The sequence below is a fragment of the Triturus cristatus genome, chromosome 5_2 (genome assembly GCF_964204655.1).
Source record: "Triturus cristatus chromosome 5_2, aTriCri1.1, whole genome shotgun sequence".
Taxonomy (NCBI): Eukaryota; Metazoa; Chordata; class Amphibia; order Caudata; family Salamandridae; genus Triturus; species Triturus cristatus.
The window spans coordinates 19,403,573-19,426,958 of NC_140588.1; the positions used below are offsets into that span (position 1 = coordinate 19,403,573).

Genomic DNA, 23,386 nt, shown 5'->3' on the forward strand with positions numbered 1-23,386 from the left:
ACGTTGAGCCACCTTAAGCATGAGGGAGTGCTCCCTCAAGGCCTTCGGGTGTATGGCACAGCAGTGGAGCTGGCCTTCGGGTCATGATCCCGCTCGAGGCACCAAAGTCATAAAAGGTGGGGGGGTCTGTCACTGACATAAGTCGATGACAGGTGCTGCAGAGCTTGAAGCCGGCCCCCTTGGAGGGCATCCATGCTATTCCAAGAAGTAAACCTCAAACAAGCATTTGCAGTGCAATAGGTCTTGCATTACTAAAAATGTGAGCTACAGGCGTTGCATTATTATTTGCAACGCCAATAGGTCTAACTTTCAGTAATGCGAGAACTATTGCATTGCAAAAGCTGGTTTAATCTTGATCATAGCTACAGATCCTCTGACGTTGTTTAGCAGCCCAGTGGCCTGAAAAAAGAGCCTAAATGTTCCCCCTCCAGATAACGGCATGGATGGACGCTGCATTTGCCCGTGACAGGAGGGGAGAGGGTGTGCGAGTGAGGAGTCAAGAGATGGCCAGAGCTGGCTAACCAAAAGAATCAATTGGTGATGTCTGCTGGGATGGAACCATGCACCGAAAGGTGGGTCAGATGCACAATATTAACCTATTAGGGAAAGGATTTTCTAGAAGCAGCCCAACTAACCAACCAAAAGGGGTGGGCATGTTCCAAGACCTTGATAGCCCATATTCCGAATACAGAATGCCTCGCAGAGCAGCGCATACGCTGCCCAGACTCGGCCTAAAAAGACTATGACCCGATTCTGAAGGGGTGTTATCAGGCAGCCATTAAGAAGTATCACAGAGCTATTTAGACTGAATGGGCAGCATGTTTTGCAGACGAGATCAGGAACAGCAGCAACCCATCTAAAAGCATTTTCTCGATACTGAAAGATCTTAAATCATTGGCGGGCCCTACTGCGCCTTTGATATCGTCGGATGAGCAATTTGAGGCTCTTGCCTCCTCCTTTGTTAAGAAGGTGGAAAATATCTATAAGACCTTTCCTCAAGCTGCCATGTGTCCTGTTCCTGTGTCTAAATCTTCTCCTACATGCACTTTGGCCACTTTCCCGACGATTACTCAGGACGAGTTGCGCGTGCTCGGTAGCAAGGTCAAATCAGGTTCCCCGGCTGACCCCCTTAAGCCTGAACAATTTAAAAAGGTATTATCTGTGCTCTTCACACCTTTGGGCCAGGCAATTAACCTGTCCTTATCTACGGCAGTTGTACCCAGGACTTGGAAACAGGCTAGGGTGGTCCCATTGTTAAAAAAACCTAACCTTGACATAGCTAAACCAGAGAACTTTCGTCCCATCTCTCTTCTGCCCTGTGTCTCCAAGATATCTGAGACCTATATTAACGTTATCTTGACTGAATGTCTGGAGGATAACAACATACTGGACCCCTCCCAAAATGGTTTTCGTCCAGGCCACAGCACAGAGTCCGCTCTCCTAGCTGTGACCGAGCATTTAAGAGGGGCCCTAGATGAGGGCCGTACTTCGGCACTGATTTTATTAGATCTCAGTGACGCGTTTGACACGGTCTCCCACCAGATCCTGCTGCAGCGGTTGGGGGAGGTGGGCATTGTGGATTCTGCCCTGGATGGGTTCACCTCCTTTCTCGCTGAGAGGACCTTCCAGGTAACAGCCCCCCCGTTTGAATCCACGTGCCATACTACCAAACATGGGGTGCCACAGGGCTCTGCTTTAAGCCCTACAGTTTTCAATCTATAAGTCCAACCACTAGCAGTGGTGGCTAAGAGCAGAGGGCTCACAGCAGTATCATATGCAGATGATACACAGTTGGTAGTCGCACTCTCGGACAACTCTGTGCAGGACGCTTGCAAGTTTCGGAGCGACCTCGAGGCGGTCGCTGAGTGGATGACTGCCAACTCTCTCCAGCTCAATGCCAGCAAGTCTGAGGTCCTGCTGGTAGGGAAAGACTCTGAGCTGTGGAGTGAACGCTGGTGGCTGGCCACCTTGGGTTGTGCACCCGTCCCTAAACAGGTTGTAAAAAATCTAAGGGTTTGGGTGGACTCTGCCCTTCGCTTTCAGACTCAGACCAAGAAAGTGGCAGGGACCTGTTTTGGTATACTGCGAGGGCTCAAATCGCTGCTGGGGTTTTTCGACCCGTCCATCAGGCAGGTTATCGTAAAGGCCTTCATCTTGTCGAGACTGGACTACGCTAGTTCGCTCTATCTGGGGACAAACAAGACAGAAATTCTGAGATTGCAAAGGGTCCAAAATGCCGCCGCCAGAACTCTTCTTGGCCTGCCTAGAACTTGCTCTACAAGTGCTGATATACGCCGGCTACACTGGCTGCCTGTAGCCAAATGCATAGAGTTTAAGCCTCTCTGCATTGCTTTAAAAAAATTTAATTTCTTTTCGGCAGGCATTTTGGCCAACTTGCTTGTACCCTATACTCCCCTCCGCTAACTTCGGTCTATGGGGCAGCATCTGGCGGTTGTTCCTCGGGTGAGGAGGGTGTGTGCCAGTGGGCGTTCCTTTTGTACTTTGGCAGCCAAACTTTGGAACGCGCTACCTATACACATCCGCAGTATGAATAACTATCTGGTTTTTCGCAAGGCAATCAAAACGTACCTCTTCCCTCCGTTGTAGGCTTTTGCCCCGTCAGTTGCTTTGCAGTTTTCTGCTTTCGGCGCTGGGACGCCCCTTTGCCTGGGCAGCTATGCACTTTATAAAATGTTATAACATAACTTTGACAAAAAGTAGAAAAAGTCTAGCCAAAAAAATGACTAAGGAGTAGGTCTTCCTGGATTTGCGCTGGCTGGCGTAAAAAGAAAAGAATTGACAACAGCGCTTGGATGATGCCTATATAGGCACCGCGAACAACACCTCTGGCGCGGACAATGCCAACAACGCCATGCAGAGGCAAACGATGCTGCGCGGAGCCGAATGATGCTGCGCAGAGAAGAACGAAGCCACCTACCAGTGTGCATTGGTACTGCTCACGAAAAATTTACGGATCCAGTCTGATGCCAGAGGATAATTCTATGGTAAGGAATCTGCGGCTAGAAGGCTCTATCAAATGTTGCTCGATAGGGGGGAGGAGCCTAGCGCGCAACCAAGATGGCCGCGTAGGTGCGAGGCTCCCGAGGACCTCCGCGACCTCCTGAATTAATCCTGGCGATATCCTGTCCTTGTTGAGGGGACTGTGTTGGGGAACCGGAGCTGAGGCGCCACCCGTTTTTTGGGCTCGAATCGGACCCCGAACGCCGGTGGGAGCATCGATCGAAGGTTGCGGCCTTCTCCTCGCCGGCCCCCCGGATTGGAGTATTGGGGCGATCCGGGGACAAAGTGAATAACAGCGGCGAGCGGGGCTGGGCGACTGGCGTACCCCGCACTTTCACTTTCGCGCCCTCCTAGCTCTCAAGCCGGGTCGGGCTGCGGAGCGGGGTGCGGTGGCCTTGTCCAGGAGCCCGGCTGACCCGCCGGCGGTGGGTTGACCCGCGGTTCGGTGGTCGCCCCTGCCCCCCCCCTGGCACCCGTGACTGGTATAGCGGCCCGTTTGGGGAGCTTGGCACGACTGTGGAAGAGCCAGCATGTCCACCAAACAAGATGGCGACCGGGCGAAGGTGAAGACGACCCGCCGTGGCACGGCGCACCAGGCCAACAGTATGGACCGCTACACACTTCAGAAGGGTTCTCCGGAGACATCGAGTGCATCCCCGGTGGGCCCGACGGAGGCGTCTGCTCATCCAGGGGATCTGACCCTCCGGGACGTCATGGGCGCCATCGCAGAGATGAAGGCCTCGGTGGACCAGCGTTTCGACACCTTAGCGCAAAAAATAGACTCGGTCCTTGTGGATGTGAGCCTTGTGAGGGCAGACTTGTCCAAAACAAACGACCGAGTCGACTCCCTGGCCCACACCACAACGAGCCTCACGACAGATGTGGTGGCCCTCCAGAAGGAGGTGCGCCGGCTTGGCCAGGCGAGCGCCCTGATGGACCGGCGATTGGAGGACTCCGAGGGTCGGGCCCGGAGGAATAATGTCCGTATTGTGGGGGTCCCGGAGGGACGAGAGGCGGAGGCGGCGGATCTTTTCGTGGAAGATTTGATCCTGACCCATCTCCAGCCCCGGGGGCTGAGTAAGCTTTTTGCGGTGGAGCGTGCTCACCGGGTCCCCGGGGGCAGACCTAAGACTGGTGCCCCGCCGCGGCCGCTCATTGCCCGGATTTTTAATTTTCGGGACAGAGATGCTATCCTCCAGACCTCCAGGCAACAGGGACCGGTCAAGCTTGACAACATGGAGATACATTTCTACCCAGACTTTACTCCGGCGGTCCAGAAGCAGCGACAGAGCTTTCTTGGGGTTAAACGTCGCCTAAGGGACCTGAACCTCAAGTACTCAATGCTCTTTCCAGCCAAGCTGAGGGTAGAGGTGGATGGTCGCACGCACTTCTTTGACCGGCCCGAGGCGGCTGGGGACTGGCTGGACACTCTGCCTGGAGATCGGGGCCGGGGGGGCGGGGGGGGCGCGGCTGGCGAGGAGGGCCCGCCGGATCAGAATTGAGGGGTGACTGAATAGGCCTTGCTCTGGACGTTGTTCCTTCACCATTTACTGATTGCGTATGTTCCCCTCCTATGGAGGTTGCGTGGGGTCTGTTGGGGGCTTCCCTCCTCCTCTGGGGGACTAGTTAGTATTTAGCTATGGGGCGACAGGCACACTGCACTTTGGGGGGGCTGTCTGGGCTCATGCAGGGGTGCAGGGAGGGGGGAGTTCTGTTGGGACCGGGGGGTGGGGGGGGTGTGTTGTTTGTTAGCACCGCAGGGCAAACCCGCTACTATGTTGTTGTTATTAGGATGCTCGATGGGGGACGACCGATTGATTCGACGTATGATGGGGGGTAGGGATTTGACTGTGTTGTCATGGAATGTTAACGGCCTGGGGGATAGGATTAAGCGTGGTGTGGTCCTGCAGTACTTAAAACGTATTTCACCAGATGTTGTCTTCCTGCAGGAGACGCACCTTATAGGTAACTCCTTTCATGCAATGAATCGGCGGGGATATCGTTTGGTGGCACATTCCGGCTTCACCTCGGGCTCGCGGGGGGTGGGTATTATGATCAAGAACTCGCTCCCGTTGGAGATTGATGAGGTGCGCCATGATGAGAGGGGACGCTACACGGTTCTGGTGGGAAGAATGGAGGGTAGAGTGTTTATCTTTATATCCGTGTACGTCCCGCCTGGGTTACAAGTCACCACATTCGCGGACCTGGGGCGCCTCCTTCTGGACCTTCCGAGTGGCCTGCTGGTGGTTGGAGGGGACTTTAATGCGGTAGCCTCTGGGTCTATGGATCGCCATCCCCCTAGGGACCTCCCCCGGGCACAGGCGTGGCTGCCCGGCCTTCTGGACACGCTGGGCCTGGTGGATTGCTGGCGATTAAAGCATCCCGAATTGCGACAGTACACCTTCCACTCGGGTGCCCATGGTAGCCTCTCGCGGCTTGATTACATCCTTGTCCCGGCGGCCCATGCAGGGAGGGTGGGGGAGGTGCGCCATCTAGCACGGGGTATCTCAGACCACTCCCCATTGTTGTTGCATTTCGATGTCTTCCCGAGGGGGGATGGCAGGGTGGCCCCAATCAATGCATGGTATTTGCGTGACCCCACCATTCGTGCCGATTTGATCAAATCCTTACAGCGATATTTCGACGAGAATGTGGGGTCGGTCTCCTCCGCCATCTCCCTGTGGGAGGCTTTCAAGGTAGTCCTTAGAGGGGAGGCCCTCTCCTTTATCTCCCATGCCCGGCGGCTCGAGCGGGAGGAGGTGACCCGGGTAGAGGCCGAGATTGCAGAACTGGAGGGTGACCTGGGGAGCGGGGTAACAGACGCCAAGTTGCATGTTCTACACCTAAAGCAGGCGGCCTATCGGGCCCTCGTCACGGAGGCGGCCAGGGGCCTCAGTAGAGAGCAGCAGGGGCGATTGTATGATGTGGGTGATAAGGCTGGCAAATTGATTGCGTGGTTGGATAAGAGGGAGAGAGCGAGCCGCGTGGTGCCTTTGATTGAGAGTGTTGATGGTGCGTGTGTCACCGAGCCGGAAGCCATTGTCTCCTGCTTCGCGGATTATTTCCGCGAAGTCTACTCCCCGGTTTCCCCCTGCTCGGAGGAAGATTCCCATGCCCTGCTTCGGGACATCGCACTGCCCTCCCTAACGGTGGAGGACAGGGATTCGCTTGACGCCCCTCCCACCTCGGACGAAATTGCCTTGGCTATTCGCTCGGTTGCATCCGGCAAGGCCATGGGCCCCAATGGTATTCCCATCGAGCTCTACAAGCTACGCCCGGATGTGTTGGCGCCCCACCTGCGCGCGATGTTCCTGGCGGCCCACTCGCAGGGTTCCCTCCCGCCGGACCAGCGCCTGGCCACAATTGTGGTAATCCACAAGGAGGGGAAGCCCCGTGAACGGGTCACATCCTATAGGCCGATTTCGCTTTTGAACGCGGAGCCCAAAATCCTTGCCAAGGTGTTGGCGTGGTGGGCGACCTGGTCCACCAAGACCAATCTGGCTTTATACCGCACCGCAACACGGCGCTCAATCTGCGGCGCTTGCACGGGGTGCTCGCGCGTGTCCCATTTGTGCGGGAGCCGGCCATCTTGGCGTCCTTGGACGCCACCATGGCGTTTGATACGCTTGAATGGCCATACATCTGGGCGATGCTGGCGGAATTCGGGTTCGGCCCGGGTTTCATTAGCTGGGTCAAATTGCTATATTCGGGCCCATTGGCGCAGGTGGTAGTGAATGGGCGAGTCTCGGCCCCATTCGCGCTGGGGAGGGGTACGCGACAGGGTTGCCCCCTGTCGCCTCTCCTGTTTGCCCTGGCCCTGGAGCCCCTGGCGGAGTGGCTACGGTGGCACCCCTCTATCCGTGGTCTCCGCTGGACCCCCGAGCATGAGGACCGTGTGTCCCTCTACGCTGACGACATCCTTCTGTATCTCGCCTCCCCGCGTAAATCACTGATCGTCCTGGTTGATGTTTTGCGCTCATTCGGTCGCAACTCGGGCCTGGTCATCAACTGGGCGAAATCCTGTGTCTATGTGCTTTCCGGGGAGGCTCCGGCCCTACCACGGGACTGTCCGATCCAGATTGCCCCCCACGGTTTTCGGTACCTGGGTATCTATATCACACTTGACCCGGAGGCCCGCTATGAGCGGAATTTGCTGCCCCCCCTCCAGCGCTTGAGGGAGGACGTGGTGCGCTGGCGGCGTCTGCCGCTCTCGCCGCTCGGCCGAGCGGCTTTGTTCAAAATGATGTCCCTGCCGCGATTCCTCTACGCCCTCCAGAATACTATGGACTTGGTCCCGGCACGCTATTTCCGTGAGGTGGAGGGCCTCCAGCGGCGCCTGTTCTGGGACGGGAGGCCGCGCATTGCTCTGGCTAAATTGACGCTCCCGTGGTACGATGGGGGGGGTCGCCCTCCCGGACATTAAACGGTATTACTGGGCCTCCCAACTAGCTGCAATTAATCATGGCCTTTATGGGCCCGCCTTGAACCCGGCATTTGAGATGGATAAAATGCTCCTACCCGGTGGCGATTACAATCGCGCGCTCTACTCTGGCGCGCCCGACTCCCGTTTGACGGGACCGACGCGTGTTATGGTGCGTGTCTGGCACGCGGCTAATGCAGCTATGGGGTGGAAGGACCGTTTGACCCGGGCGTCACCGCTGTATGCGTCTGAGAGGTTGGGCTCCCTATGGACGTCGAAGGGCTTCGAGAAGTGGGACACGATCGGAATCAGCACGGTGGGAGATCTCTGGACGAGGGGGGGATTCAAAACTTTTGAGACGCTGCAGGCGGAGTTTCAGCTGCAGGGCAGTGAGTACTTTCGGTACCTACAAGTCCGCCATGCGCTGGGCTCCGTCTTCCCGGACGTCGCATCCATTCCGGAGTCTTCCCCCCTGGAGGACAGAGTGCTGGACGGCCATGTACCGGACAGCACGATCTCCCTCATATATAAAAAACTGATCAACGATAGATCGTGCCTGCTGACTAGTCTCCGCGAGGCCTGGGTTGCCGACGGGCTGGAGCTGGACGGCGAGGATTGGATTTCCGCGGTGGCCTCCCCGAAAGAGGTGGCCATCCCGGCTCGCCTTCGTTTCGTCCAGCTCAAGATCCTTCACCGGGTTTACGTGACGGGGCCAAGGCTTCTGCGTATGGGTTTTGCTGGTGACGGACTGTGTAAGCGTGGCTGTGGTGCGCTGGCGACTTTCATGCATATACTGTGGGAGTGCCCGAAGGTGGAGCGATTCTGGCGTGGTGTGCATGAGGTCCTGCGTGTGGTTACGCGTGTCGCGCTGCTGCCTGAAGCGAGGAGATGCTTGCTGAATGTATGGGAACCGAATGACTATTCGGTCCCGCAGACGCGGTGGGTGACTCTGGGATACATGATAGCTAAGCGTGACATTGCTCAATTGTGGGGATCCCAGAGGCCCCCTGCGGTATCGGCCTGGAAAGAGCATATGGATTGGTGTATGTTTCGTGAAAAGGTGGTGTATGTGGCGAGGGGTAAGCCTGGGGCGTGGGTGAAACTCTGGGGCCCCTGGAACGCCTACCGCGGGGGTATTTGTGAGCCACCACTGCTACCGGCTGCCTCACCTGTTCCGTCTCCCTAGACGGCCCCCCTCCCTCGGCCGCGGGCGCGCGGTCCCCCCAGTCCCTGACCTACTCCCATTCCCCTCCTCAGAGTTCTGCTGCTGGTTTGGATCCCCCACTTAGGGAGCACGTGCTGTCACTTTGGATCGCGGGTTGCCTTGCGGGTGTGGTTTTTTGGTGTTGTTTTGTTTCAAGAAAAGGGAACCGTACTGTGGGCTTGGAGCTGTGTGGCCTGCACCATTGATTACTCCTGTTTCACTGCTCTGCACTGCCGAGAGACTTTTACTGTATGTATGCAATATGCTTTTGTCATTCTAGCGGCCGGCCGGGTGGTTGTAGGCCCATACCTGTAACTTTTACAACCTGCAATAAACGGTTTCAAAAAAAAAAAAAAAAAAAAAAAAAAAAAAAAATGTTGCTCGATAATAAAAATGATAGCAGGGTCACCCAGGCATCTACGAAATAAAAAAGCACTGAACGCAAAATGCATCCGGATTAACCCCTTCTTGATTTTGCTTCTGTCTTATGATTTTACTGCTGCATTTTCCTATTTTATTCTAATTTCTGTTAATAATGATTGAATTTTTTTGTGAATAGATGGAAAAAGTTCTGTTCATTCACCCCGCTCCTCCACCCCCATCATCTCAGATTTCCATTTCTACCTGTTTCTTATATGGAGCACTTAAAAAAAGTGACGACTAATCCCATTTCGGAGGTGGTTATGCCACTTGAGTCATTAGAAAGAGTCTATAAAAAGGTGCCCATTTCCTTCCAACTGGTTTAGTCATTCAGTGCTACTGTAAAGCAGAGTTCCTCCACTGCAAAGAATGCCAAAACATAGTTAGCCATAGGCAGTGTACAAGTGCAGGGTCCTCCGCTTTTAGTAACACAGTTTGGCCCTTGGCTGGCAGTAGAACCTGCTTCCTTAGATTCCACTTTGGTGAGTGTAAGATGTGTTTGAGTCCGAAGCAAACTATATCAAATTGGCCACCCTTTTCAGTATTTAGTGCCCTACTATTTTGCTAATGGTTGAAAGCACTTCTAGCCAAAACTACCATTTTGAGCCAATCGAGCACTCCACAGTACTCTAGATGATTTAATCACCAATAGTTGAACATCTTGAAGATGATCAATAAGCATTTATTAAAAATTGCAGTTCTTGATGTACAGGTTCTTGAACTGCACTAGCCAACACCTGTTTCGTCACAGGACAATTCTTTAGCCATCTGACTGCGTCTGGGCTAGGGAAAAACCCCAAAATATTTTGTATAACAAATTCAAAACCTCAGGCCGTTAACCCAAAATATTACATATTTAAGATTATTGATATATTGAATTAAAGTCTATTTACATTGTGTGATAGTGGGATGAATATCCATATATTCTAATCCAAAATGTGGCCACCATATATAATACAGTATCAACTCATATTTCTTGTATGTGACACAGCAGAGATAGTGACATCTTTGAAGAGAAATATTCATAGAGAGATTCAAGGCTGTGTATTACGAAACAAAGCACACCGTTTGTCTCACCTATTCCAAAATTCAACTTTCAAAGCTTGTGTTTTGCTGGTTTATAATATTCTGTAAGACAATATCACAATAGATGTATGAACAACCACTTATGCCGTCAAGGCCAACTCCAATTCACATATCTACTATGTCAAAACAGGTCTATAATCTATTGTTAACCCAGTTATGGAGATTGAACCAAGTAGACTCAGCTATTCAAGGTGTATCAAGAGGAAGTTCTTTGTATTTTTATCATGTAAGACTGAAATAATACCGAAATACAAAGAAAACCTTGGAATTATAAAAGGCAAACCAAGGTAACACACATGTATAAAATTTAAACCTAGTTTGAGTAGTCTGAAAGTGTAAATAAAATCCCCAAAACGTAAGAGTACTCCATGTTCATTCACAAAGGGTGTCCCTGTTTGGCGTAGTAGAGAGGCACCATATTGGTACAGTTAAGTAGAAACTACCAAAAGAGGAATATTCAGCATGGCAACAGAAGAAAAAGTGTCCCCTTTCTCATATGTACTAATGTTGCTCTAGAATGAAAACAAAAAAAAACACTGTATCAAGCTCCAGATAGCCCAATAATGGACTAGAATCACTAGACCATGTCATGATAGTACTCCACGTTTAGGCCTGGTAAATTTCATCAAGAAAGGACTAACACGAGCATCACTCAAAAGGGGTCAGCTATCTCAAAAGTGCCCAAAACATAAAAAAAACAGATCAGCTGTAGCTACTAATTTTTTAGATGATTGTCCGATCACAATCTGTGAATAGTTAAACTCAAAACAAATATTATCCATGAGTGCAAATATTCATTTTTAACCATTATCTGAATACCCCACATATGATGTTTAAATATCCTTTATTGCTTATCAGACAAGGCTATGTAATATGCAGTGTACCTGCATTGATAGAAATTAAAAGAGTACTAATAAATTGGTGTGCCAATATGTTGATGTGTCACTTACAATAATCTTCATGGGTCACCCAAAGAATAATGTAATTCATTATCAATATTCAGTCCAAAGTCCACTACTTTTAATTTCATGATCCATAATGCTCAATTTGAGCTCATGGTTTCAAGTTCTTGTCAAAGGTAATCTCGCGATTTCACATGACACCTTTTCTTCTGTCGCCGCGCTGAATAGTCTTCTTGCGATAGTTTCTATTTATCTGTACCAATTTGGCACATATCTACAGTGCCGAACATGAACACCCACTGTGAGTGAATTCATACATTTTGGCGACTATGTTTGCACTTTCAGACAACTCAATCTACATTTAATTTTTATATGTATGTGTTACTTGCGTTTGCTTTTATAATTCCTAGCTTTTCTTTGTAATTCAATATTGTTTATTTCAGTCATACGCAACATTAAAAAATGCAATACACCTTGAATAGGTGAGTCTACTTTATTCAATCTACATAACCAAGTTAACATAAGGATATAGACCTGTTTTGACACAGTAGGAATATGAAATTAAGTCAGTCTTGGGGGCATAAAGTTATTCATACATCTATTGTGATATTGTCTTACGGAATATTATAGACTAGCAATACACAAGCTTTGAAAGTTTAATTTTGGAATAGGTGAGACAAACTGTGTGCTATATTTCATAATGCACAATTTTTAATCTATATATACACTTCTATTCACGTTTCACTATCTGTGTTGGGCTATATACAAGAAATATGAGCGGATACTGTATTATATAAGGAAGTCACATTTTGGATTATAATGTATGGAACTATTTTCCCACCATCACACAATGTAAGTTAACTTTAATTCAATAAACCAATAATTTTAAATAGGTAATGTTTTGGATAGTCCAGGGATGAAACAGGTGTTAGCTAGGGCTGTGGAAGAATCTGTACATCAAAAACTGCAATTCTGATCTATTGTTATTGATCAACTTCAAGATGTTCAACTATTGACGATTACAACATCAAGAGTGCTTGGGGACTATTTTAATTACATGGACTTGTGTCTCTCTTGAGGAACTTGGGTGCCATTACCTCCCCCAGAAGCGCCCACCCACTATTAGAACCTAGTTTCATTTGACAATCTTGTATGATATATTATTGTTATGTTTGACACCTTGCATGATTTAGGGTCTGTTCAGGGTCAGTGTGCGTCGCAATACAGAGTTACCGATATAGGTTTAGAATCCCACAGATATGCTTCTTACCTAAAATTACCAGACTCTCATGCACATACCTGATTTTCTCCAAAGAAGAAAACCAAGCATAGGCATGCCAATAGGTCTCGCCTATGCGAGAGCTATTGGTTTCGGCGATGTGTTTCAGCCATTATGTACACCACTGTGGCTTCTGTTCCGCATGGCTAAAAGTTAGTGGTGTGGAGTGGGGTGGGGTAAAGTTGAATGGGGTAGAATGCAGTGGGGTAGATCTGAATGGGGGAGTTGGGCAGATTGGCATGGTAGATTAGGGTGGAGTAGATTGGTGTGGGGTAGATAGAAATAGGGTTGATCAAGGGAGATTGCAGTAAAGTGGAATGAATATATTGGGGTAGATTGGAGTAAGTGGGTTAAACTGGGGAAAAGTGGAGTGGATGGGGTAGATTCGAGTGCGGTGGATTGGGGTAGAGCGGAGAGGAGTAGAGTTGAATAGATTGGGGTGGGGTAGACTGGGTGGATTATACTAGGGTAGAATGAAATGGAGTTTGGTTTGAGTGGAGTGGGGTAGATTGAGGGAGTGGGGTAGATTGGAATATAGTGGGGTAGAGTGGAGTGAAGTAGATTGTACTAGTGGAGTGGGGTAGATTAAATTGGGGTAGACTGGGGTGAATTGGGTTAGATTGGGATTGAGTGGTGTTGGAGAGGACTAGGTCAGGGTAGAGTGGAGCAGGATATTGGGGCAAATTGGAGTGGGGTAGACTGGGGAAGAGTGTAATGCAATCTATTTGTGTAGATTGGAGCAGATTGGAGAGGAGTGGAGTTGGGTAGAGTGGAGTAGGGTAGAAAGGAGTGGGATAGATTGAGTGGATTATGACAGGGTGGTTTGGAGCGAAGAGGAGTGGAATGGGGTAGATTGGAAGGAGTTCGATAGAAGTGGGTTAGATTGGAGTAGAGTTGGAAAGAGTTGTGCGGGGTAGGTTGGAATGGGGTGGGGTAACATGGCTGATTCCATTAACATTCAGAAATCATTTATTTACAACAACAAAAAAATCAAAACAGCAAAACCAGAAGTGGTAGAAAGAGCAAATTCAAAATGTGCTTGCCACTTGCACGGACTAGAGGAAGGACGAGTGGAGTTCTACCTCAATGATCAAATCACTTACCTGTCCCTCCTAACTAAACGTCTTTGTACGAACAGGTATTAAGAGTCTAATGATGAGTAAGTGTATTTAGGATTTTCCACATGTTTTTGAATGACTGGGGGAAAGACGGTCAACCACAATTAAGGTATACTCAACAATATAGACTTGTGTTCCCCATGTGTTATGTTGCAGCTATTATACTAACTTGTTTGAACATTTTTCATTCTACTCCTCCGAGTTGAAATGAAACTGAATCAGTACCAAAGTTGACAATTATCTCAATTCAATGGGTTTAAGAGCAGCACAACGTTATTCTAAGTGAAAAGAAATACTTACGTTGACAGCATGTCTAACGGCAGTGTTAATAGCGAGCTCACAGAGCCAGTAAACAAGCACTTGTAGATACGACCTGCAATTATATAATAAAAAAATAAAAAAACCTCAAAATAAAAAAACACAGGTAACATATAATCAACTAGTAAAAACAGTATATCAAAGCAAATCTTTACTAGCTACAATTAAACAAGAGGTACAATCAATGAAGCACTACACCACACATGGCTGAACTTCAAGTAATTAGGGAGGAAGGGAGCAAGCACGAAAACAGACTGCAGGGCTCGAAAAATCCACTCACCTGCTAGCATTTGCGAGCCAGATTCAATTAAGGCAAGCTATTTTTAGGTCCTACTCGCCCTTTCTGGCAAGTAGGAAAACAAACTGAGCTTTGACCTCTCCCTCTGCCTCTGAAAGCAGAGCAATTTGGATTTTTTTTTCCGTTCAGAAATGCCTTTTTGTGAGGTGGTGTGCCTGCAGCTCTGCTCTGGGGCACCAGTCTAGTGGTTTCATGGTCTTCTTAACACATGCAAAATGCCAGAAAGCACCAGTGCATATGTCACTCTCAGCTGTGAAGCCAAGAAGTGTGTTAAGCACAGAACCAGTGATGAAGCCTGTTACTTCCAGACAGTAGTGATTGGCTCTGAGTTGGCCATTGGTAGATTTGAATTTTTCTAATTTTCTAGCTTTCTGTCACGAACAATGGATTTGATAGTGAAGTTTGCTCAAAACATGGTTTCTAATACCTTTGATGATGATAAACCCTTTGCCAAAATGGTACCATTGGCATGTTGCTTTGCCCACTTTAATGCCTTAGGAAGCAAGACAGTCTATAAACCTGTAGACTTCTGATGTGGAGCAAGACCACTGACTCATTGTCAGTGAAATTGCTCTCCCTCCCTCGCAGCTCCACAATTAAGTGAAGCCTTCCCCGGAGCCCTTGCACTCTCGAGTGTTGGTGTTCGAGGCCCTCCTCCACCTGCAGGTTTTACCTGCACCTCATCCCTGGTGGTCCAGTGGACCTCCATATCCTTTCTCTCGCTCCACTTTATCACTCGTTTTTTCCCTTATTTCGATCTCCCCCCTTCACTCTCCTTCTGTGTCTTTCCTCAGTTTTCACTCGTTTCCCCCTCATTTCAAACTCCCCCTTCACTCCCCTTCTGTGTCTTACCTCCGTTTTCACTCGTTTTCCCCTCATTTCAAGCTCCCCCTTCACTCTGTCTTTCCTCCACTTTCACTCGTGTTTTACCCTCCTCTCAATCTCCCCCTTTCACTCTCCTTCTGTGTCCTTTGTGTCTTTCCTCCACTTTTCTTGCACTTTTGCTGCCTTATTTGCACTTTTTCCTCTTTTTTCCTCTTTTTGCGTTTTTCCCTGCCGCTGTTGCCCCCGCGGCCTCTCCCCCCCCCCCCACCAGCACGAACAGCGCAACCGGCCCAATCCAGCTACCCTCCCCGCTCCCACCTCTCAGCTGCCTAGCCCTTCCCGACCCCTACTTAATGGCGGCAGCGGGCATGTCGAAGGAGCGCCAAAGGCAAGCCAGGCTGCGCCCCTCCGCGACCCGACCAGCGCCAGGAATCCTGGATCTCTGCACCGCTAACGCTACGACCCAGCGGCACTCTACGCTCTCAACCCAGGCCGCAACAACAACTGCAAGCTAGCATCACCTGCCAACACCCACAGACCCTTCAGCTGTCAACGCTGCTGGCACACCTGCAGCACAGCCAAGACCACGGACTCAGCACAACCCGCCCGCAAGAACACAACCAAACCGAAGACCCTGCAATGCATCCTCCTCAACGTCCGATCCCTCCACAAACACCACCGAAATCTGGGACCTCCTCAACAGCACCACCCCGGACGTAGCATTCTTTACTGAACCCTGGACCAACACCATCTCGGGACCGGACAGCGCCAACACCATTCCCCAACGATACAAGATCTCCAGGAAGGACCGCCCCACCCGCCAGGGAGGAGGAATAGCCATCGTCCACAAATCCACCCTCTGCCTAAGCACACTCCCCGACGAGCCCACAAACCTGATGGAACACCTTCACTTCAAGGTACTGGCTAGCCCTACCTCCACCATCCGAGGAACCCTCATCTACCGACCCCCTGGAACCCGCGGACTTTTCGCCAACTCCATCACGGACATCATCTCCCTGCATGCCATTGCTTCCACCAACTACACCCTACTGGGAGACCTCAACTTCCACCTCGACAACCAACTGGACCCCAGCACCACATCCCTCCTGGACAACCTCCACAACATTGGACTCCGCCAGATCGTGACCGAACCCACCCAATTAGCAGTACACACCCTCGAACCAGTCTTCATAACAGGAAACTCCATCACCTTCAGCCACACCACCGAACCCCCATGGACTGACCATCGATGAGTCCACTTCACCTTCAGAACACCCACCATTCACAGACACCAGCTCCTGCTCCCACAAAGAAACTGGACCAGAATCACCGACGACCAGCTAACCTCATCACTCAGCAACTCCAACCAAACCATCACGTAAAACGACAACCCCAACACCGCAGCCCGAACCCTGCACAGGTGGATCCCTGACAGCGCCAACACCATAGCCCCCCTCAAGAAAAACAACAACACCCACACCAAAAAAGCTAGATGGTTTACCACCGAACTTCGCGAGTCCAGACGCGCTTGCAGACGCCTCGAAAAGGCCTAGAGGAACACCAAATCCACAGTAGCTCACAACAACTTCAGAGCCGCCAACAAAGCCCACCACCAACTCATCAGAAAAACAAGGAAAAAATGATTGAAGACAGAATCTCCACTCATGCACACAACTGCAAAGAACTCTTCAACATCATCAAGGAGTTCACCCAACCCACTAGCGTGTCCACCAACATCCCTCCCTGACATGACCTCTGCGACAAACTCAGCACCTTTTCCCATCAGAAAATCAAGAGCATCTACGACAACTTCGACGGAGATAACCAACACAATGAACCCTCACCAACCACCCTTGAAGCCAGCAATCGACAACTGGAAAGCCCTCACCACCGAGGACACACTGAAGACGATGAAGTCAATCAACTCTGGGGCCCCCATGGACCCCTGCCCCCACCACATTTTCAACAGAGCCGCCGACACCATCGCACCCATGCTCTGCCACACCATCAACCGCTCCCTGGCAACCGCCTCGTTCCCCGACGACTGGAAACACGTCAAGAACTACCCCCTCCTGAGGAAACCCTTGGCGGACCCTACCAACCTCAAAAACTACAGACCCGTCTCCCTGCTCCCCTTCCCAGCGAAAGTCATCGGGAAAGCCATCAACAGCCAACTCGCCACATTCATCGAAGAGCACAACATCCTCGACTCCTTCCAATCCGGCTTCAGAAAAAAAACACAGTACGGAAACCGCCCTCCTCGCCGCAACAGACATATGCTCCCTACTGGACAAAGGAGAAACCGCAGCCCTCATCCTCCTAGACCTCTCAGCGGCATTCGACACAGTCTCTCACCGCACCCTAATACGCAGACTCCGCGACGCACAGATTCAAGACAAGGCCCTCGACTGGATCCGCTCCTTCATCTCCGGCAGAACGCAGTGGGTCAGACTCTCCCCCCCCCCCCCCCCCATTCCTCTTGGACCCTGCACCTACCGGGTCCCCCAGGGGTCCTCCCTCAGCCCTACACTCTTCAACATCTACATGGCTCCGCTCACCCCATCATCAGAACCTACAGACTCAACATTGTGTCATACGCAGACGACACCCAACTCATCCTCTCCCTGTCTAACGAACCCAACACCACCAGACAACTTTCGAGAAGGCATGGAAGCTGTCGCCAAATGGATGAAAAACAGCTGCCTACAACTAAACACCAACAAAACGAAAGTACTCATCATGGGTCCAAACCCAGATGCCTGGAACGACACCTGGTTACCCCCCGACCTCAGAAGCCCCCCCCCCACCCCCACAGACTACGCACGCAACCTGGGAATCATCCTGGACTCAGAGCTCAAAATTGACCGCCATATCAATTTTGTCTCGTCCTGCTGCTTCCACACCCTCCGCCTCCTACGTAAGACCTTCAAATGGATCTCCCTCAAACACAGAATGACCGTCACTCACGACCTGGTCACCAGCAGACTAGACTATGGCAACGCACTATGCCAGAATAAACAAAAACCTCACCCGCAAACTACAGAACATCCAAAACGCCGCCGCAAGACTGGTCCTCAACCTGCCAAGACACTGCCGCATCTCCCAGCACCTGCACACACTCCACTGGCTCCCCATCGAAGCTAGAGTCACCTGCAAGATGCTCACCCACGCTCACAAGGCCCTCCACGACACTGGACCAGCATACCTGAATAGCCAACTCAAATTCCACGCATCCCAAAGGACCCAACGATCAGCCCAGCTCTCCTACGCCATGGTCCCCCACACCAGAAAGATCAGATCGGGAGGCCGCTCCTTCTCCTTCCACGCGGCCAGAGTCTGGAACGACCTTCCGCTCCACCTCAAAACAGACACCATGGCTCCCCATCTTCGCAAGAAACCTCAAAACCTAGCTCTTCGACAGACCCCCTCCTTGATGGGCTGGAACCTGTGACCCCACCCCCCCCCAGCGCCTTAGGACCCTTGACGGGTGAGTAGTCGCGCTTAACACCCGATTGATTTATTGATAAGATAGCAAGCTTTAAAGGCATCTTTATTGCTCACAAAGTGAATGAGCAGTAAAAATGCCTTTAAATCTTGTTAACTTGACATTTGCTCACAGAATTCAAGTGCATTACAGTTAGGTTGAGTACATTTTTTACGTTACTAGATCTGCCGGTCTAGCAACAATTTTTTGATTTTTCGAGCCCTGACTCCTATATAGTGCTAATGAAAAAATTAAAACAAGGTTCCATGAATGAGAGCAGTGGAAGGACAAAACCCATCCCATCAAAAGGATGGTAATGAAGTTATGCTCCAGTGGAGAAGCAAATAACAGTAAAGGAAAGAAAGCCATGGAATAAGAAGCAAATGAAATTCACAAGAAAGCTAGCCAATGGTAAGCAGTAGGCTAGCCATAAGCACTCAGTTCTGGTATGGTGCACAAGGGGTCTTTCACAAACATCAAGCTAAATGCTGTCTGTAGGAAAGACCTAAATGCAAAAACTGACACTAATTTAATCACTGGGTTGAATTATGAAGATATTACCTGAAGATGACTTATTATTTCCTCCATATCCATGCTATTTCTAGAAATATCCTTGATATATTGGGCTGATTAGGCATGGACAATTACAGGGTTCTACTTAATGATAACGTGGCAGACCAGTATCAGAATAACATGTGGTGCCTACCACACACTAAGGATAAATAATGTACCCTTCGGTCAAGAGCTCATGATACATGTATGTGGTTCAATTATAAGGCTGTTGTCGTATCACTTGCAGCGGCATTTTTGAAGGTGCCATGTTAAACCAATCCCCAATAAGAAATTCTCAATATAATTTCTCTCTCCCTGCCATCAGTGCTGCGGGGTACAGAAACTGCCAACTATAAAACTCACAGGAGAATAAAACACCCATTCCCCCCATATTACTCTTAACAAAGAAGAGAAAAAAAGGCTTGAAAACGTCAACCCATTTATTGCAGGCAATGGGAAAAGCCACATGGGGAAATCTCCGCTTGGGACTGCCCTGCCATGGTAAGAGTCCGAGAAAGAACAAATTAAACTGCAAAACGTAATTAGTAACCCAGACACCCAAAAACAATGCAGCACTGATGCCACTACTACAGCAACAATGTGAGAGAAAAGTTCTCCCTCAATGTATTCCTTACTACAGAGGCTGAATACCTTCTGACTAAGCTAAGATGGAGACTATATAAACATAGCGAAAAAGACAACTTGACGTACAACTGCAAAAGAGAAATGATTAAAAAAAAAACCTCTAGTCCTACGCAATGAGACAGGCCGATTGATATGTATGCAGCCTGTGCAACTGCAATGATATGGTCAGCAGATAGCTACTCTCCTATCAACGGAATTACAGTCAGCATATCAAGCAGTTACACCCTAGGATGGATACATTACCCAGAAATAGACACACCATCTTGGAATGACCTGGTTGGGATTTTGCCTGTCAAAACCTCAGAGTCTAGTAGTGGATTGACTGGGACAGAGTTATCCGTCATGAAGTTGGCAATTTGCTGAAACGTGAAAAACTCCACATGTATTGAAACATGGCTCAAAAATGATTTTTTTTTAACCCATCTTTATTAGTTTTTTGTTTTTTTTAAACTTTAATACAGTTTACAGATCAGTCTTGCTGATAAATTACAAATGTCAAGGCAACATGATAACATGGCAATCTTCTACGGGTCTAACAGGAGCTACTGGTTCATTGAGTGTAACAAGAAAAGTTTAACCCCTTCCATGCGCACGACGGCTGGGAGCCGTGGTGCGCAACGGTGCTCGTGTGTGCACGACTGCTCCTGCCCGTCATGGCACATGGCACCAGAAATCATGGTACCAGAGGGATTTCTATTTCTCCCCTGTAGCCTCGGGAGCTGGGGAAGCAGCTCCCGAGGCCCGCCTCCCTTTTCAGTAGAATAACTATCAGCGCGCATGTCGCGCTGACGTCATTTCACTGAAACCGAAACTAAAATGAGCCTTTAGGCTCATTTCAGTTTCACTTTCTATGTGCTCAGGGGGCTATCTCAGCCCCCTGAGCACGTAGAAAGACGAGAGAGGCATCATTGGAAACATTTTGCGATAGGCAATTTTGTTACGTTTTGGGCCCTTGCCTGTCGCGGGTACTTGAGCCTCCCACACGAGTGAGGCACCATTTTTATCTGGAGACCTGGGGGAACACTGGGTGGTAGGAAATTTGTGTCGGCCCGGTGATGCCACAACTTTTCCACACAAAAATGTGTGGAAAAAGTGATTTTTTCAGCTAAAGTTGAGGTTTGCAGGGGATTTTGGGTAAGAAAACGTTGGGGATCCATGCAAGCCATACCTCCCAGGAATCTCCGGGTGTCTAGTCTTAAAAAATGTATAGGTTTGCTGGGTTTCCCTAGGTGCCGGCAGAGCTAGCGTTCAAAATCTACAGCTAGGCAATTAGCAAAAAAAGGGTCAGTTTTCACTGTGAAAATGTGGTGTGTTCATGTTGCGTTTTGGGCCGTTTCCTGTCACAGGCACTAGGCCTACCCACACAAGTGGGGCACCATTTTTATCGAGAGACTTAGGGTATCACAGAATTGTAGAGCAACTGTTATTACCTATTGACTTTCAATGCATTTCTGCCTTCCAAATGAAAGACAATGTGTAAAGAAATAAGTCATTTTGAAAAATGACCTATAAGTCTCATGCTAGTATGGGTACTCACAATTTCGGAAATGTGCAAATATCTACCGTTTCTAAACTCTATATTTTGTTCCAATTTCCGAAATACATAGGTGTCTTTCATACCGATTTTTCCATGTATATATATCACCAAATTAATTATTATATACCCGGAACATAATGAAAAAACATTGTAAGACGCTGCTCAGTTATTGGCTCTGGGTTGGTCGGGTTCTTGGTGTATTTACAAGTCATATATATCCCCACAACCAAAAAGGTCTAGCAGATGCAAAAGTATATTGCATTCAAACAGCTGTCACAATTAGAAGAAGTTGCAGTTGAAAAAGTAGGCGCAAGTGGCTGTTTTTTTTCAACTAAGATTCAATTTTTCCTATATTTAACGGTTCGTTTCTATAAAGAAACCTTGAAGGATCTACACAAATGACCTCTTGCTGAACTCAGAATTTTGTCTACTTTTCTAAAATATATAGCTTTCCAGGATCCATTATTGCTTTCATACCCATTTCTACCATTAACTGGAAGGAGGTTGAAAGCACAAAAAATAGCAAAAATAGGCTTAAGTCCCAGAAAAATACAAAAACTGTGTAAAAAAATGTTGGTTTTCTGACAAAAGTCTGCTTGTCCCTGAAAGCTGGGAAGATGGAGTTTTCAGCACCACAACCCCTTTTTTGATACCATTTGCAGGGGAAAAAACAGACTTTCATCTGTAGCCCTTTTTTCCCATCCCCTCCCCCCCCAAACAAAAATTAGCTATATTTAGGCTAATTTCTGGGGCCCCTCCAGGGGAATCCACAAACCCTGGGTACCTTTAGAATCCCAACGATGTTGGAAAAAAAAGGACGCAAATTTGGCGTGGATACCTTATGTGGTCAAAAAGGTATAGGGGCCCATGCGTGAAATACCCCAAATAGCCAAAAAAAAGGCTTAGCACAGGGAGGCATAAGGCCTAGAAGCAAAGGGGTTAAAGAAGAAGCCATATAAGCAGCAGTCTTATTCTAGTCCTTCTAGCCCCTCGGCACACCTGCCCCACATGCCACCCTTTATTTTGTGACATCACGGTTCCTGGGAATCATGACCTTGTATTTCGCACACCCTGTCTCCAGGACAAACAGATAAAGGTTGGAAGGGGGGCTGGGGGGGGACGGTACTCTACAACGGGGTTCCTTTCCATCACAAGGGTAAGCTTCTCACTCCTGCGTGGGGCGTTTGGTGCTTGTAAGTCTCATAACAAGTTTACTCAATCTGCTGCTATGGGTTTCATGCACAGTCCCCGTGCCTCCTCTCACCGCAGTGCCACCGTCTCGATCTATGGACCATCAGCATCGCCAGGTCTATGAAACTATTTGCAGTGCTCCTTGCGTTCATATAGAGCCAATAAGCCACTTGCCATGTTAATGAGATCATTGGAGCCTGTTAATTCAGCTACAGCCATGCCACCGTCTGGATCGCTTCAACTTGCCTATGGGGTACAGAGCCTAATAGCCTGTGGAGTTTCGCTGGGATGAATGTGTAGAATGTTGTATTGTATACACTGAAATTTAGCGTTACAAGAAACCTGGTGTAAGAGCACCCTATCTCCTCCTTTCAGTGTCAACTGCCGACCTATGTCCCTCTCTCAATTCCTGTGGATTGCAAATAAGGGGTCCTGTAAACTGTGCGAGAGGGCCCACGTTAGCCAAATTATCATGCAATGGCCCTTGCATATAGTGTGCAAGGGGTGTACGAGCGGGTGTCGATTAGGCTCTGTGCCAACGATTTGTCACAGCTATCCAAGCTCGGCCACCAACCGGCCGTAAGCTAGGAAATATCCAGCTGGGAATTCTTGGTCATCTCCTAATTACTCAAATGGGATTAGTACACCATCCTGAAACAGGTGACCCAAATTCTCCACCCCAGCTGTCTCCCATACCGCCATCCCTTCTCTACCGATCAATTCCCCAAATGGAACCTAGGAGAACCCCAGTTGCATTTTGGGGCATATTCAGCATAAGGCACAGACTTCTATGAAAGCTTCTGTGGGCCACGAGAAGTGAGCCGTTGGCCCACTGAGGGATTGTCCCCCCCTGTGGTAGAAAAGCCTCCCTCACTACATGCTGTGTGCAGGCACCAGAGGGTATACCCAGTTCCTCCACATACCGCCCTGCCATCCAACAAGCAAGCCACTGCAGCTGTGCCGCTAGATAATGTTCGAAATGTGGGGCCCCAAGGCCTACTTTTTCCACTGATAATTGCATTTTTATACAGGGCTATTTAGCACCTGCCCCTATTCCAAAGGAAGCCCACAACATTGAATGAAGTG

General features: G+C 49.2%; 1 protein-coding gene across 1 annotated transcript in view; it reads right to left on the reverse strand.

The window, feature by feature from the left end:
* Positions 1-23,386, reverse strand: part of MARCHF6 (membrane associated ring-CH-type finger 6) — a 1,340,093-nt gene that overhangs the window by 1,189,398 nt on the left and 127,309 nt on the right. Inside the window, exon 5 of the mRNA XM_085606770.1 lies at positions 13,751-13,823. Coding sequence (XP_085462896.1) covers positions 13,751-13,823 — 73 coding nt within the window. The remainder of the gene's footprint in view (positions 1-13,750; positions 13,824-23,386) is intronic.